General features: G+C 46.4%; 1 protein-coding gene across 2 annotated transcripts in view; it reads right to left on the bottom strand.

Moving 5' to 3' along the window:
- Positions 1–14419, bottom strand: part of SETBP1 (SET binding protein 1) — a 269083-nt gene that overhangs the window by 139754 nt on the left and 114910 nt on the right. For both annotated transcript variants that reach the window (XM_005528094.3, XM_014257044.2), the window contains one exon: positions 5880–5951. In XM_005528094.3, the coding sequence (XP_005528151.2) occupies positions 5880–5951 (72 nt within the window). The remainder of the gene's footprint in view (positions 1–5879; positions 5952–14419) is intronic.

Genomic DNA, 14419 nt, shown 5'->3' with positions numbered 1-14419 from the left:
AATACACAGGAAATGTACATTGCCTTTTGGGGGATAATATAGCCTTTTGTCTGCTATCAGCATGTTAAACCCTGCAAGCTTAGCTGCCTTTGCAACTGTCTACAATTTGGACAGGTCAGGATCAAGGGAGGCTGGGTCAGCTTCAGGTGGTGGCTCCCCTCTCCCACTGCTGACAAATGGAGTTTAGAGTGAAGGAGTCCAGTTTCTCAGCTGGGCCTGAGCCTCTTCAGCCAGCAGTAATTAAATGTGCCCAGAAATATTCCCAGGCTTGGAGGCCAACTGGCACAGAGAGGTTTGTACCTCTGCTCACAGCCGTGTCTTAACATTCCTAGTACAGCAGCTAAATGCAAACAGCTCGCAGGGATGAACCCTGATCCATGCTTAAGGATGATTTAGGAGCTTGCTAGTTGGACCAAAAGTGTGCTAAGAACTGGTTTAGTACTTTGAGTATACCCAGTTACATCCCTGTGAATATTCCCAGACACTGTTTAACTTGCTTAAGTTATTGCTATGACATATTTCTTTTCCTGATCAAGATTATTTCTTTCCAGCCAGAAGAAGGGAATTGCATGGCTGCAAATTTGGTTATGACAATAATCCTTCTGCTGGTTCATGAAATCACTCTTATTCAATAGGATGCATGTTTCCTGCTGCCTGTAATCTAAGAATCTTTGCAAGGAAGCAGATGTGGTGTGTTTAAAGTGAAAAAAATGTTATGCATGGAGAGATGAACTTCATAAGCAAATCACTGTCCCCTTTATCCCATTGCACATCTGTCTGATACTGCATATTCAAAGTTTGCTACCTTAAATTGCTTACCCCCAAAAAAGCATCCCACCTCAAATATTTGCCATATGCTCTAACTGTGCTACATTGGTGTGCTGGTTTTGGCTGGGGCAGGGTTAATTTTCTTCCCAGTGGCTGGTGTGGGGCTGTGTTTTGGGTTTGTGCTGGTTGATGACACAGAGATGTTTTTGTTCTTGCTGAGCAGGGCTTGCACAGAGCCAAAGCCTTTGCTGCTTCCTGCACTGCCAGGCTGGGGAGGGGATGGGGGTGATTGGGAGGCTGGGAGGAGACACAGCCAGGACAGGTGATGACCCCAGGTGACCAAAGGGATGTTCCAGACCATGTGACATCATGCTCAGTGTATAAAGTAAAGGGGAAGAAGGAGGGAGGGGGATGTTTGGAGTGATGGTGTTTGCCTTCCCAAGTCACTGTTACATGTGATGGGTTCTGGCTCTCTGGAGGTGACTGAACACCTGCCTGCCCATGGCAAGCAGGGAATTAATTCCCTTTTTACCTCTGCTTGTGTGCAAGGCTTTTATTTTCCCTATTAAACTGTCTTTATACCAACCCATGTGTTTTCCAGCTTTTACCCTTCCAATTCTCTCCCTGATCCTGCTAATGGGGGAGTGAGTGAGGGACTATGAGGGGCCTGCTGGGGTTAAACCATGACATCTGGGATACCATCAGATGTCCCATACCAACTTTCCATCCTGATCTCCAAAAGGCAGAGCAAGTCTGTTTTCAGGGATTTCTCTCAGCTACAAGAAGCTGAATGCAAGCTCTTTACTTTGAGAAGAGTTGATTTTATCAAGGCAAGGCCATCTGGCAGAAGATAGAGCAGGACTAATGCAATCCCAAACCAAGAGGGTAGATCTTGGTACTGCATCATCCAAATCTTGGCACCCTCCTACATCCCACAGGGACTCAAGGTAGAGCAGGAAGGCAGAGGAAATAGTTCATGCCTACACCTTCACCACACAGACACCACAAAGCCTTCCCAGGGAAAAGGTTTCAAAGCTGCCATCAGAAACTCTTACTCTGATATGGGAGCTGTTCAGAGGAACCCACCCCTTTGAATGGTTTAGCTCATGACAGTTCTGACAATCACCTGTGCAGCAACATACTCATGGTTTGCAGAGCTTGTGAGGGAACTCCTTATCCTGGTGAGTTGGCTGTATTTCAGCAATGGCACTTTCTTTGTGGACAGCACCAGGGCTGCCATACACCTTTTGCAGTTTTGCCTGCTTTTCACAAGGAAAAGATGATGCAGAACTGTGTCACAGGTTGGTGCCACCTCCCAGCTCCTGTTTGGACACCTTTGTGGCCTGGAAGAAGCAGGCACCATGTGGGCTCACAACCTCGATGTTTCACAGTGCCTTCCTGACTCAGGGAGCAGTAACGCCAGGAGCATGGCAGATTCCTTCATGCCAGCAGAATCTAATGCCTTATGATCCTGTGATCTAGTGCAAAAGGCAGGAGGAGTGGGAAGCCCAGCAGGCACCTGATTGAAGAGGCTGGGGGGAGATAAGAGGAGATGGTGTCCTGCTGTGCATTTCTCCCACCTCCATAACCTCCTTATTTTCAAAGAGTTTCCACAGGGCTGCGGTAGCTATTGTTCTCCACACCTGGTGTGTCCTCGTCCCCACTACACTGACAGTTTGGGATTCTCACACTGCCAGCCCTTCCTCTTCCTGACACTGAAATTAGCAGTTTGTTTGGCTTCAGGAGGAAAGAAAAATAAAAATGTATGCAACTCAGACACCCCCTGTGCTACCAATGTGCAGGATGAGGCTGCCCAGCCCACAACCAGCATGGGCTGCCTGGGCATATAATCATGCTCAGGCATTCCACACCCATGTGTCTGCCCCTTTTCCTTCCAAAAGTGGCAACAGCACCTGGGTCAAGCTTTGGCACAGCTGCTATTGATGTGCAGAGTCAGCAGTGACTGAGCAATTTTTCATGTTTGATTTTCAAGGAGGCTGCAGATTCGTCTTGGCCATTAACATGAAAAGGAGGCTAATCCAAAGCTAGAGCAAAGTTTAAGGGGTAATTTGCACAGGCAGGTAAGATAAAGTAAAAGTTGATCTTTTCTCTGTTTGGCCCTGTAAAATGAGAAATACTATTAGGGCTGTGCATTTTTTGAAACCTGCATTATTTCTTTTCTCCTTGGAAGGACTGACACAGATTTAAGCACTACTGTTATTATCTCTAAAATGACAGAGACATTTTCATGTGAGTTTCCTTTCACAGCCTGATATCCATATTCACCATGTGCATTCCTTTGATTCAGGGACTGCAGCTCCCCTGTGGTCCAAGGACTCAAGGTTCATTTTGTGTAGCTCTTTCTGCCAAAATGGGGTTATTAGAGACAGAAAAAAATCGCAAGGTCACCCACAGCCTTGATAGAAACAGGAGGGTAGGAGAATATTAGGAAGAAACTATTAGCTTTAATATCCAGCTGCATTTGGCAAACCTGAGTGTATTTGGATTGCCTATACCAGCTTTTCATTCCCCTGCTTCCAAATGATTGCCCTGGCCCCAGTGATTAACCACCTGAATACACCCAAGAAGGATATTCACAGAAAAGATCTCATGATGAAAAGGCTATTCCTGGCATTCTTTCCATCACATCATAATCTGTCCACTAATATGGCTTGAGATCTCAGCTGATCAAAAGGTCATAAGATGCTGCTGCTAAGTATCACTCTGTCTCTGTTCAGCCAAAGGCATTTTTACTCCATTCAACAGGCAGAGGAACATAATAGCAAAGCCTTCAAATCTGTTTGTATAATAGATGAAGTCTTCTCTTTATGGCATTATTCATCCTTCAGGGAATGGCACCTGATAAATAAATCTCTAGTTCCCAGTGAATTTAAATAAAACAAAGGCAAATCATATACCTGTGCACTGTAAATATAAAACTGCACATAACATAAGGCTTCCACCATCTCCTTTGATAAAAAAGCTAAAAAGTACTGACCACCCTCAGACAGTGCCAAAATCTAGGGAGCCCAGATCTCTGAGTAAATTACAAAAGGCATGGTAGTAACAGAGGAAGGACTTGAAGATACATAATTCATTTAGTCTAATGAAATGGTAAAACTTTCACCTTTTTGTCTTCATGCTAGTGAAAACTAGAAAGGTAGGAAAGGGTGGTTATTGGCACATCAGTAGCAATAATGGAGTGAAAGTGGGGAGAAATCTAATAAATGGGTCAATGTGTTTCTCAGGGAATAACACCAGGGGGGACAATTTTCAATGTTCATCCTGGGGTGAACAAAATACTGAACCACATCTTACTCAATACCATGGCTTGGCCAAGCTGGTGGCAACTGGTCCTTGTGATTCCAGTCATTGCCTCCAGCAGCAACTCCAGGCACTTCTCTGGCCATCCTGCTTCCAAGCCTCTCAACATGGGCAGGGATTGCTGCCCAAAGGAGCAGGGGGAGAGGGCACCACTGCCAAGAGCCACCTGCCACCTGCAGCCTAGCGGGTCTGCAGAGGTACATCCTGTGAGCAACACCACTGGGAAATTGATTTGTGTTTCCAGCACACCTGAAGTGTTGTCACAAACGAATTAAGCCCCTCCAGCATTTCCCAGACTATCCACCCACTCTTTGGCTTCCCAGAGTGCTATACCAGGACCAACAGGCAGTTTCTTTAACTGCAGCTGGCAGTCATTTTGCTCCTCTCCATGCTTTCAAAGCTGAGAGCCATCAAAGATTAGGAGGAAAAAAAAAAAAAATCATGACTATTTTTCCCTAAGAAGCAGAACTGGTAATAGGCTTCAGGAAAAATCCTTCTAAATGCAAGTGATAAGCGTAGACTGTGTGAAGGCTGACAGGTCTGATTATAATTATCACTGCGAGGGGACTAGCACTAACCTCCCTTCTGGAAGGCAATGACAATTCCTGGAAGGGAACATGCAAGTGAATTATTATAAACAAAATCATTGCAAGTAGAGTTGTCTTTCACTGGGAAACTAAACAAGATCCAGCTTTGGGGGTGAAAAAAAAAAAAACAAACCCAAGCCTTAAGAATTTATTAAAGTTTATCCTGATAGAAAATGACACTTAATAATATATTTAAGTTTGGCTGACTGCAGAATGATGGGGCTAAAAGAATCAAGTGGGACACATGAAGTGTAAGATGAAGTCATGCATGCACGAGGCGTTTGGAAATAAAGGATGTGTTCTGGAAGTATGCTTGAAGAACATACATGCATTTAAACATGTACGAGGAGTCCCAGAGAGGATGTTGATTCAGACTGAGATAAACATGCAAAACTAAGAAAAAAAAACAATCCACCTTGCATCAACCTTTCCCCCTTCCTCAAATCCTAGCAGGAAGAAAACAAAACAGAACCAATACAAATCTCTTCAAATTGGTCCTATCCATAGACATCCTTGCTTTGAATCTATACATTAACTGAAATACAATGGCATCAGCTTTCAGCAGGGTTGAGGTAGACAGGATAGGTTGTATTCCCTTAAGATCATCCTGTCCTGACCTTTCTGCTTTCTTTGATGGCATTTCATTTTTCTTAGTCTGCATGTTGTTTTGGGCATTTTTTCACTCCATTTTAATTGGAGACTTGGAAACAGAGAAGTTTGGGCAATCTGGACTAAAAACAGCTTTTTCTTTCCGAAAGCAGGGAAGCAGATATTATCTCAATAGGGTCTATAACTGCATAGGACATGAAGAGAAGAGCCTCAGAGTCAAAAGCTGCTTTAAGAGTTTCATTCTCATTATATCTCAATGGAGTGGAGCAAATAAATTGTGCAAGGAGACATATGGAAGCTCACTACACAAATGGCCTATTTAAGGCTCTTACTTCCTAATTAGGTCCTGGTGTCAGGAGGTTGGTAACAATTATTCACACATAGATCGTTTGGATACGATACAAACTGTTCTAAAACCCAAACCATCATAATGGAATGCATTAAAAGAAACACAAATTAACATTTTAGACTCATTTGCTTAGTGCTTGGATTTTCAATTTCTGTGATACATGTACCTAAATTTTGTGTCCAGCGTTGGAAAGGGAAAAGCAGAAAACAAAAGTCACCACAGCCATATCCCCTTGTTCTTACCTTGTTCACAGATTTTGTCACTGGACTCTGCACAGGGAACCCACACTCTCTTCCCAAATTCTTCATCTGACCCTGTGGAGTTTCCCAGAGCAAAGAGAAAAAAAAAAAAAACAAAAAAACTTGATTGTAGGGATGAGTGTGTAGAAAATGGTCACAAACACCCTGAGTTTTTTTTTGCTCTGCCCTTTTGATTTCCTTGCACGTTTCAGTATGACCACCACCACCACTTACCGGCTGTGAGCACCCAGTGGTGGGGCCCACCCTCGGCCCTGCAGTGGTCTGTAAGGCCCCCCAAGCTGACACAGGTGTGTAAGCTTCCCCCACAAGTGTCCCCTGTAAGCATGTTGGCATGACAGAGCCAGCACAGCTTTCCCCAGCAGCCCTGGGGCACACAATGAGCCCTGATCTCAGGGAGTGACGCCGTGGATTCCTCTGACAACCTGTGCTAGAACAGCCTGGGAAGAGGGCAGGAGGATGTCCCAAGAAGCCAACCCGCCTGGTTTGTATAAGAGTTAAAGTAGGGAGCTGAAGCCAAGGATTACAACATTGCAAAACCATTTAAAACAGGGTAAGTGCTCGTGATTCAACAGCGTGACTACAGCAAACCTGCTCTGCATTGTGCTTTGGTACTTCTGGTATGAAAATGAGGTCTTCCTCTCCCCTTCCTCCCCTCCCACCTCCTCTCCTCTTTGTCTACCTCTCCAGCCCTTCACACAAAGGTGAAATATTTCACATTTTCACCTGTGGTGATGCAGATCAGAGAGTGTTTGCTTTGCTTTTCTTTGCTTTTCACTGATTTTGCCAAAGGCATCCTTTTAAGCATCAGTCTGTGCAAAGATAATAGGTGACACAATTCTCTATAACTGGAATCAGCAACAAATCAGCCATCTGCCACTCCAGGGGTCTGAGATTAACCCAGCTACTGGACCATGACTGCAAAGCATTTGCACATTTAGATTACAGAAATGTGAGGTTACAGGTCCAAAAAAATAAGACTGGGAGTGGGGAAAGTGTGGGGAGAAGGAGTGGAAGACAGCCTCAGAAGAGCCCTTTAGATTAACCCTTCCTGACACAAGTCACCTCATAACAACTCCAAGTAGACAGTGTCTCTCATTATAAAGTACTAAAAAGGATGAAGGATTTGAAGGAAGCAACTTGAGACACATTAGGCATCATGTTTCTGGAGAACACATGCAATGACATTGCTTTTAAAAAGGGAAATATGAAGACAAAAAACCTACAGCTGCCTTGTCAAAGCCTTCCCTCCTTCAGAAGCATGACCAAGCTGCCCAGATGGCTGACTTGGTCACTTGGAAAGAAAAAGAGTCGCATTTCTGCCCCAAGATGGACAAAACACATTCCACAACCTCCCCTATGGTCAAGATATCAAGAAATGAAAGAGGTCTGCCTACTGAAATAACAAGGTTTCTGAAGATCTCTTCATTTGTTGCTCCCAGTTCTTCTTCTTGAATAACAAATACTATTTTGCTGCTGTGCACACACGGATGCTGTCACTCCACATTAATATCTGTCCATGTCTTTGGGATCCTCTCTATAAATCTGTTGGGAGTTGTTATTTGACAACTGAAGAATTTGAAAACTGAAGAAGTTAAAATCAGTAGTAAACACCAGCTGGCCACAGGTCTAAAAGCTTGAGCAGTGGTCTGTACAGTGTGTAGTGGGTCAGGACAAGAACCAGGATCTCCTCTGGACATGTTGATAGGCTTTAACCTCCACTTTCTCTTGCAGGTTAGGATCCCACAGATCCCTGAGATTCCCATCCTCAGAGATCTCAGGTTAAGAAGAGGAGGTTCTGGCCAGAGGAACAAGTGTAGCTGCAGCCAAAAGTGTCAGCAAGAAAATCTGGAAAATTCTGGAACATCTGGAAAATTCCAGAATATCTCACCTATAAGGAAAGACTGGAGGAGAGAGGATTCCATGGAGATCTTGAGCATTTGCCCATACCTCAAAAGGCTCCAGGAGAGCTGGAGAAGAACTTGGGACAAGGATATGAAGTGACAAGATGCAGGGAATGGCTTCCCACTGCCAGAGGGCAGGGATAGATAGGGTATTGGGAAGGAATTCTTGGCTGTGGGGTGGAGAAGCCCTAGCACAGGGTACCCAGAGCAGCTGTGGCTGCCCCATCCATGGAAATGTTCCAAGGCTGGACGGGGCTTGGAGCAGTCTGGTGTAGTGGGAGGTGTCCCTGCCACGGCAAGGGGTGGAACTGCGTCAGCTTTAAGGTTCATTCCAACACAAACCATTTAAGGATTCTGTGATTCTACGAAATTCAGGCAAGGTCTGCATGGTGTGAGCCCTGGGTGGGGATGGTGTTTCAAACAGCTAAACTCATGACATCCAGTGAGACAACTGAAAACCAAACAGCATGCACATGTCTTTACAGAAAACCAATGTGTTTTATGCATGTCCTTTATTCAGAGAAAACATGTAGGATCGGGCGGAAGGTACAAGAACACACTCCAGGTTCTTTGGGCAACCCTCTTGTTGATATTTCCATGGTGAAGAAACCAAGGTTCCCTGGGTCAAGCACCGCACACGCTGCAGTCGCAACAAAGGAAAAGAGCAAGAAGAAATGGCAGCACCTTCTCTGCACCAGCCCAAGCTGAACTGCAGCAAATACAGAGTACAAAGCACAGCTGAGAGGTGAGGAAGAGCAAGGGATCAGCTGCTTTTTTCATCCTACTCCATTCAAAATATGCTGGCATCAACTTAGAAATGAGTGCCACTCCCAACAGCGTTAATTTGAGACAGAACATTTGATCCTCCATAGAGGAAGGACTATTGATCTGTAGGGAACTGTGAGAAGAAGAGGATGAGGGGAGCATGCTAGACAACACCTTTAAGTCTGCCTGAACTCCCCCTTATTTATCACAGCATTTCCAAAAGCCTTTCCTGGGCAGGGGTAGGTCCTCCCAAACCAGGTCTACATGTCTGAGACCAAAGGTGAGGTTTGAAGTGGTTTGAATGTGTACTAGGGCATGGTTTTCAGGTGAGAAAGAGGTCATGGGGATCATCCCATGCCTGAGACTACAAAATGGGCCAAGCTAACAACCCAATAATCCACAAGCTTCTGAGATGCAGCAAGCTAATGAGGCTCTGCCCGTGCTTTAGAAAGGTCTCCTTGAACTTGACCTGCTGACTATGTGAGGGCTAAAACTGCTGCTCTAACAGCATCTAGACCTGTTTTCAAAACCAGAGACTGGGGTTTTACCTTCCTCCTGTCTCCAGTTTCTGCAATGACAACCCAAAACTTCCTGAAAAGGGAAGGGGGAAATATCTTTGCACTTTACTGCGCAACAAAGTAATTTTACAAAGTAATATTTACAAGTATTACAAAGTAATAATTTTTAAAATGTTAAAATATATATATATAAAAAAATCAAAATTCTGTTAGAAAAGAGGTGGTTTGGTTTGGTTTGGTTTGGTTTGGTTTGGTTTTATCCTTGCCTGTGAATGGAATGAAAAAGGGATCAATACAGAATAAAATCTTCCCCCTCAGATGGAAATCACCACAGCCCTTGCAAACTCCAGCTTCTTGCAAATTAACTAACATAGCAAAATGATGCAGTTTCAGCCCTACATGTGTGTTCGTTTGTTTGCTTGTTTTATCCAGACAGGTTTTCGCAGGAAGGGGCTTTTGCAGCCCAAACAGCGCCACTGCACCAACGCGGAGCTGAGCCGAGCTGTGGAGCCGCTTGGAAGTTGCCTCATCTCCCAGCAAATGAGAAACGGGGGGAAACACCGGCGCAGGCGATGCTGCACCTTGCAGCAGAGACTCCTGTGTCCTACAAGTAACCTTGCATCAAGATACAGAGCCTCGGCAGCAGCCGTACGGGCACAATGAGGAGGAGGAGGAGGACAGCGACTAGGAAGGGAAGGGCAAGAGGAAGACAGTCCAAAAACTCCCTGAGAGTCTTCTTTTCCTCCTTAGGGGAAAGAAAAAATATAAAAAAAAATAAAAATACCTCCCCGACATAGAGAGGGAAGGAGGGGATGAACCCCTTTACACTCCAAGCTCTTTCCCAGAGCTTCTAAATATCACTGGAGGTGGGGCCGGGGGTGGGGGGGAAGCTGGAGGAGAAAAGGATCACATTTAAAAGGCGAAGGGGAAGCAGGGGGGAGGGAGGACACTCCTGAGCCCGGCCAGTGGCCCCACGGTCTCAGCCATTCTCATTCCTGACACGTTTCCCTGCTCTCCAGCACAGCCCAGCTTCGAAATATTAGTGCGGCGCAGAGTGCCATTTTCGAGTCGCTGCAGCTCCTTCTTGGCACGGGTTCAGCTTTTTGTCTTGCCTTCTCCTCCGAGCGCCCAGTGGAGGGAGGAGGAAAGAAAGGAGGAAAATAAAGCCCCGCTGTTTCGCTGCCGGGGCTGTCAGACTCCCCGCAGCATCCCCAGCCCTGCCTGCGGCACCCCGCTCCCAGCCGAGCCGCTCGGAGAACATCATCCTCCTTCCACCTCCTTCCCCGGCAGCCAGCTCACAGCCTCCTTCCTTCCCCCGCTCCGCCGCCACCCCTTTTCATCGCGCTCTCCTTTGTACTCCTCTAAATTTTTCCAGCCAAGCGTTACAACCTTCCACCCTCCCTTTCTCCTCCATCCCCGGCCCTCCCACCTCCTCCTCCCCCATGGGCAGAAAGGATCGTGCCGTGGCTGCCGATGCCCTGGCATCCCAGGGATGTGGGATGTGGGATGTGTGCAGTGGGGAGCGCCGAGGTGCGCGCACACACACGCGTGGCAGGGCAGGACATGCTCCGCATCCCTTGGCATCGCTGCAAACACCAGCCTGAGTCTGGCAGCCGAGTCCCTCCTCCTGCTTGTGGGGCCGGGAGGAAAGCAGAGGCAGAATAACAAGGGAGGGACACTGTAATTTTTTAAGCAACCCAAACATGGCACTGAGCGCTTCCACCAACAACTTCTCAGCCTGCTGTGCTGGCAACCAGCTGTTGGTTCCAGCCTGGCACCAGCTTTGATTTGTTTTTCTTTCCTCTTAAACGCCCTCCTCCCAGATATTTATTCCTTTTTATTTTTTTGTCCTCTAAGTTGTTTTTTTTTGTGTGCTTTCTTTTTTGTTGTTGTTTTTTTTGTTTGTTTGTTTGTTTTGGTTTTGTTTTCTGTTTTGGTTTTGGGGTTTTTTTGTTTCTTTTTTTTTTTATTTTTGATTTTTGGTTTTTGTTGTTGGGTTTTTCTTCCTGTTTCCCTCTTAGCTTTTCCATAGAGACAAGGCTTGTCCATATGCTTGCCCCCTTCCCTCTGGTGACAGAACCTGAGGGAGCAGTGTGAAGCTCTGTCAGGGAAGGTATAGGCTGGATATTTGGAGGTTTCCTTCCCCAGAGGGTGGTCAGGCACTGGAACAGGCACCCTGAGGCATGCAAGGCACCAAGGCTGCCGGAGCACCTGGACAACACTCTCAGGTGCATGGTGGGATTCTTGGTACTGGATTCTATGAACCCTGTGAGTCCCTACCAACTCTGAATATTCTATGATTCCATGATTCAGGGAACTATTCTCACCCCCAAATCCGAAGCAGCACATGTGGAAGAGACACCAAAGGAAGCGACACATGATGTAATACCCAATGGACCAGGAAGAGGAAAAAAAAACCAAAAACAACCTCATATGTACACACAGGAAGAATATTCTCTGAGGAAGAGGACGAGAGAGTGAGATGCCTTAAAAGCAGGCAACCCAACCCTTGGGCATGCCAGGATGTGCTAACCCCAGCCCCCTCCTCAAAGGAGGGAGGAAACAATTTTTGTTGGAAAATAGAGAAAGACTGAGGCAAAATGCATGTTCTCCATGGAAAGGACCTGAGAGAGCCAACTTCCAGCCAGTGATGTGACTCCTATTAAACCAGAGTTTCAGACACTGACATATGCATGACAGAGATAAAGTGCTATCAAATGCACCTTGTCTGGTGCCTGGAGGAAAGAGATTTGGAGAAAAAAAATATAATAATGCTGATTTTGGGGATGGCTGGGGAAGGACATGGAGGGAAGAGAGATGTGTTGAGGATTTTATCATGGAGGCATGAGTGTATTAATCTGAAAACCTGGCTGGAGACCCAGGGCAGGGGAGAGCCCCATAAGCAGCCACTGATGTCCCTGGAGCTTTTCACGAGACTGCCTGGATGTCTTTTTCCACTGAGAAACATCAGGACTCCTTAGAAAACACAGGACTTAGAGGATGCTGAAACAGATGGGCACTCCTTCCCTGTGGCAAGTCCCTCAGGAGACCCAGCAGAAGCGCCAAAAAAAGGCTGCTTCTTGCTGAACGTGTTCTGGCCACCTCAGGGAATAGCAAAACAACCAGCTTGATATTGAGGGTCGCAGAGGCAGAGCGGGAGGCAGGCTGGCAGGCAGACAGCATGCTCGGGGTGGTACAGACAAAACAGCAGTGTCCTGAGCAGCTGCCTCATATGTATCTTGGCAAAATCTCTCCTGGCTGTGGATGAAGCAGAAATCGTGGGCTGGATTTGTAAACCCATCAGCTAGTCCTGACTTTTGCCTGCCCAGCCCGCAGGGATAGCACAGGAGGGGAGCGGAGGGCAGGGTGACAGCTCTGGAGCTGCCAGGAGCCACGGGGAGGAGCTGGTCCTCTGGCCACTGCCAGCTGCTGAGTGGGGAGCAGCTAGTGGGCAGGGGCTGAAGTGGACTTAAAACAAGCAGGATGCCCTGGCATGACTGTGGTCACTAAGGGATTTGTGGGTTTGAGGATTTAAACCTAGGAGCACCTCTGTCACTGGGATGCATACCCTATGTAGGGTCCCTGTTGGAGTTCCTCCAGGCCACCTCAGAACAGCTGGACCTGGTCAGGTTGGCTGGAGTGTTATCCAGGTAGGGCCACCAAATGTCCTCTTCTGAGCTGTGGTATTTCTGTCCCAAGCTGTTTGCTTAAGGATATCATCCAGCATTGGCCATACTTCCTCCCAGTATCTGCTTCCAAAGCCAGCTAGTGACCATCTCAGTGCTCTCTCCCATATGGTCTATGTCTGTTTTCTTTGTTTTCTATCCTTGAGGCTTGAGGCAGATTTCTGCCCTTCCCTTATTCCTAAGTGCTGGCATTTGGCAGGGCACAGGGGGTCCCTTACATGTGTCCATGGCAAAGAAGGCCCTGACACCTCAGCTGGAGTCATCTGCAGAGAAACATCCCTGCCTGCAGGTATCATTGAAGTGACTCCCAGAGAGAGGCACTTTCAGAGCCTTTGAGTCAAAAGGTGCTATAAATAAAAGATATTACAGGCTAGCAAGTTCTCAGTTGCAAACTGGAGTGGGAAGGAATATTTTAGCATCCTTTTTCTGAGCACATTAACTCTTGGCAGACGTGATCGTTCAGATCTTTACAGCTGAAAACTTCACACCCTGTGCAGCACCTTGAGTCCACACGCTCCATTTCCATTTTCAACAGCTCTAGAATCCACGCTGCCCCAATGCAGTATCACCCCCTATGTGCAGAGAGCACCCAAATATTGCATCACTTTGGGGGTCATGACACCGAACACACACTCCAGGGTCACCTTTCCCAGGAAAAACAGCCTTTGTCTCTATAAGCTCACAACAGAGGGTGCCTAAACATTTTTATCAGCTGGCTTCTGATGCTTCCCTTCCCTTCCCAGGGTGAGCAAGCGCTTTGTATCAATCTGGCTTGCTTTAGTGCAGTGACCCAGCGCTGTGCTCTGCCACTGAAAGTTCAGGTCCCAGCTGCGGGGCTAAACTCTTGCTGACACTGTGCTGATTTCTCTGTCTCTGTCACCCATGCTGCCAGGGGAAGGGGAGGAGACGCTGGATTTTTCCAGGCAGGAGGAAAAAAAAAAAAAAAGAAAAAAGGAAACAATTGTGCAGAATGCAGAGATGTGGCAAAGGAGAGGGGGAGGAAAACAATCCCGGTGTGTGCAGTGAGGCTGAGGAGAGGAAATCCTTTGGGCAGCACAGGGCACTTTGATCACGTTCTTTTTCTTCACAGAGGAGAAAATCTTGGCCGAGAAGCAATTAAATTGTTACAGGCAAAGAAAATCTTTTAGGATGCCCTGAAGAACTTGTGTGTGTGAGCAACAGCACAGGGAGATGCAGAGGAGGAAATCAGTATTAGTGACGGGTGAACTACAAAAGTTTGGGTGGTTTGTTTTGGATAAAGATCCCCACATGCAGACGCTTATCTAAAGCCCTCAGTCCTCAGAGCAGGGCTAGAAGTCTTTTAAGAACGCACTCTTCTTGCATGACTTCCAGTATCTCTGAAAGCCATTGTCCGTGCCAAAAATACAACAAAACCAGCTTGCTTTCTTCTTCTGTTATGCAGTGTTTTGGCTCATCTGCCTCTGGTTCCAATAAAAAAACCTAATAAAAAAGTTTTTAATTTGAAGGCTGAGCTGTGCTACTTTAATTTCAAGCCATCCTTGTTCTCATGATTGCACATGTACAAGGGAAATAAAGAAAAAAGCTTCTGTGAGTCTATGGAAAACTTTCAGAGATGGATCCCTAAAAATCACTAGAAAAAGAAGCTAGTTTCCCTAAGAAAAGACAACAAG

The sequence above is a fragment of the Pseudopodoces humilis genome, chromosome 4, assembly GCF_049639895.1.
Source record: "Pseudopodoces humilis isolate 2021_Gansu_Grassland_sample_001 chromosome 4, ASM4963989v1, whole genome shotgun sequence".
Lineage (NCBI taxonomy): Eukaryota > Metazoa > Chordata > Aves > Passeriformes > Paridae > Pseudopodoces > Pseudopodoces humilis.
Note: the sequence above shows the minus strand (reverse complement) of the source record. Positions and strands in the feature narration are given on the sequence as shown.